This window comes from Mustela nigripes, unplaced genomic scaffold (genome assembly GCF_022355385.1).
Source record: "Mustela nigripes isolate SB6536 unplaced genomic scaffold, MUSNIG.SB6536 HiC_scaffold_10178, whole genome shotgun sequence".
Lineage (NCBI taxonomy): Eukaryota > Metazoa > Chordata > Mammalia > Carnivora > Mustelidae > Mustela > Mustela nigripes.
In genome coordinates this window covers 1-1,751 of record NW_026749584.1, presented here as the reverse complement: position 1 = coordinate 1,751, position 1,751 = coordinate 1, and the positions used below count along the sequence as shown (strand labels likewise).

The window sequence follows — 1,751 nt, the reverse complement described above, 5'->3', positions numbered from 1 at the left end:
TATATTCACCATCATGGATACTGCTATATTCTTAAACTGAATTTTTTTTAAAGGTTTTATTTATTTATTTGACAGAGAGAGACAACCAATGAGGGATCACAAGCAGGGGAGTGAAGAGAGAGAAGCAGGCTTCCCGCTGAACAGGAAACCCAATGTGGGCTCTAACCCAGGATTCTGGGATCATGACCTGAGCCAAAGGCAGACGCTTAACAACAGCCACCCAGGCACCCCTTAAACTGAATTTTCTAAAGATATAATCAAATGAGCATTGTTTTATCAAATGAGTAATGTGTTTTTAATCACTCAATGCTCATTTAAATGTTTTTTTTAATCATTACAAAATGTAGAAAATATAAAAATTACAAGATTACAAGAAAGCAAGATGAATAACAATAATGGCTCTTCAAGTCATTAGAGAATCTATTAGTAAACACACTGAGTGGTAGTTTCCAAAACCTTATTCATTGGACAGTCTCTGAAACCACTGTACTTCAACATGTAGTCTCCAACAAAAGCTTCAAAAGACAGAAATTAACTTCTGGAGAAGGCGAAAAGCTTCCTGAGGGCTGCCTTGACCTCCTTGTTTCTTAAAGTATAGATGAGGGGGTTGAGTGTAGGGCTCACCATAGTATACAGTACACCAGCCAACTTGCTCTTCTCTGCACTATAGCTGGAGACTGGGCTTATGTAGGCATAGAAAACAGCAGTATAATACATGCACACCACAATAAGGTGGGAGGAGCAGGTGGAAAAGGCTTTCTTCTTCCCCTCTGCAGTCTGCATCTTGAGGATGCTAGAGATGATAAAGCCGTATGACACGATGGTCATCAGGAAGTTCAATATGCCATAAAACGCATCAGCCAGGACAATCATGATGCTGTTCACATAGGTGGAGCTACAGGAGAGAAGCAGCAGAGGAGGGGCCTCACAGAAAAAATGGGTAATGACATTAGGGCCACAGAAATTTAACCGTAGCATCAGCCCTGTGTGGATGGCCGCATTGAAGGCACAGAGCACCCATACACTTGTAGCCAGCTTGCAGCAGAATGCCTTGCTCATTGTGGTGCTGTAATGCAGAGGATGCCAGATGGCTGTGTACCGGTCATAGGCCATGACTGTGAGGAGCAGCAGCTCAGAGGATGCAGACCATATGAGGAAATAGAGCTGGGCCATGCAGCCCCCATAAGAGATGGAGCTGTCCTTTGACAGCAGACCCTCCAGGGCTTTGGGCATGATGGAAGAGGTGCAGATAATATCCATAGTAGCCAAGTTGCACAGAAAAAAATACATGGGGATATGAAGCCCAGGGTTAAAGGTGATGGCCAAAATGATGAGGATATTACCTATGAGAGCCATAGAGTAGAGGGAGAGGAAACAGCTGAATAAGAGCACATGATATTCTGGCTGTTCTGAAAATCCCTGCAGGATAAATTCTGTTACGAGCGTCTGGTTACTCATGGTCCTTAGGCTGAGAGGGATTTCCAGGACTATCAGGTGAATCTCTACCCACAGCTTCATGTGATTTCCAGGCTAGAGAGAGAAATGAGAGGTATTCTAAACTAGGCTGCTATTGCTTCATTCAAAATTGACATCATGCCATGAGCAATATTATACTGATGTACTTGGATTTATTAAGGAAGATAAACATGCCAATAGGACATTAGGCAAAGGGCATGAACATTTAGCACATAAAAAGTAAGTATAAGTGGCCAATTAAACTCATAAAGCATCATTCAACCTCAAAAAAAAAA

General features: G+C 42.3%; 1 protein-coding gene across 1 annotated transcript; it reads right to left on the bottom strand.

The window, feature by feature from the left end:
• Nucleotides 1–531: 531 nt before the first annotated feature.
• LOC132009273 (olfactory receptor 13A1-like) lies at nucleotides 532–1,518 on the bottom strand. The gene has a single exon (XM_059387559.1). It carries the CDS (start codon nucleotides 1,516–1,518, stop codon nucleotides 532–534), a length of 987 nt encoding a protein of 328 aa, XP_059243542.1.
• Between the last annotated feature and the right edge of the window lie 233 nt (nucleotides 1,519–1,751).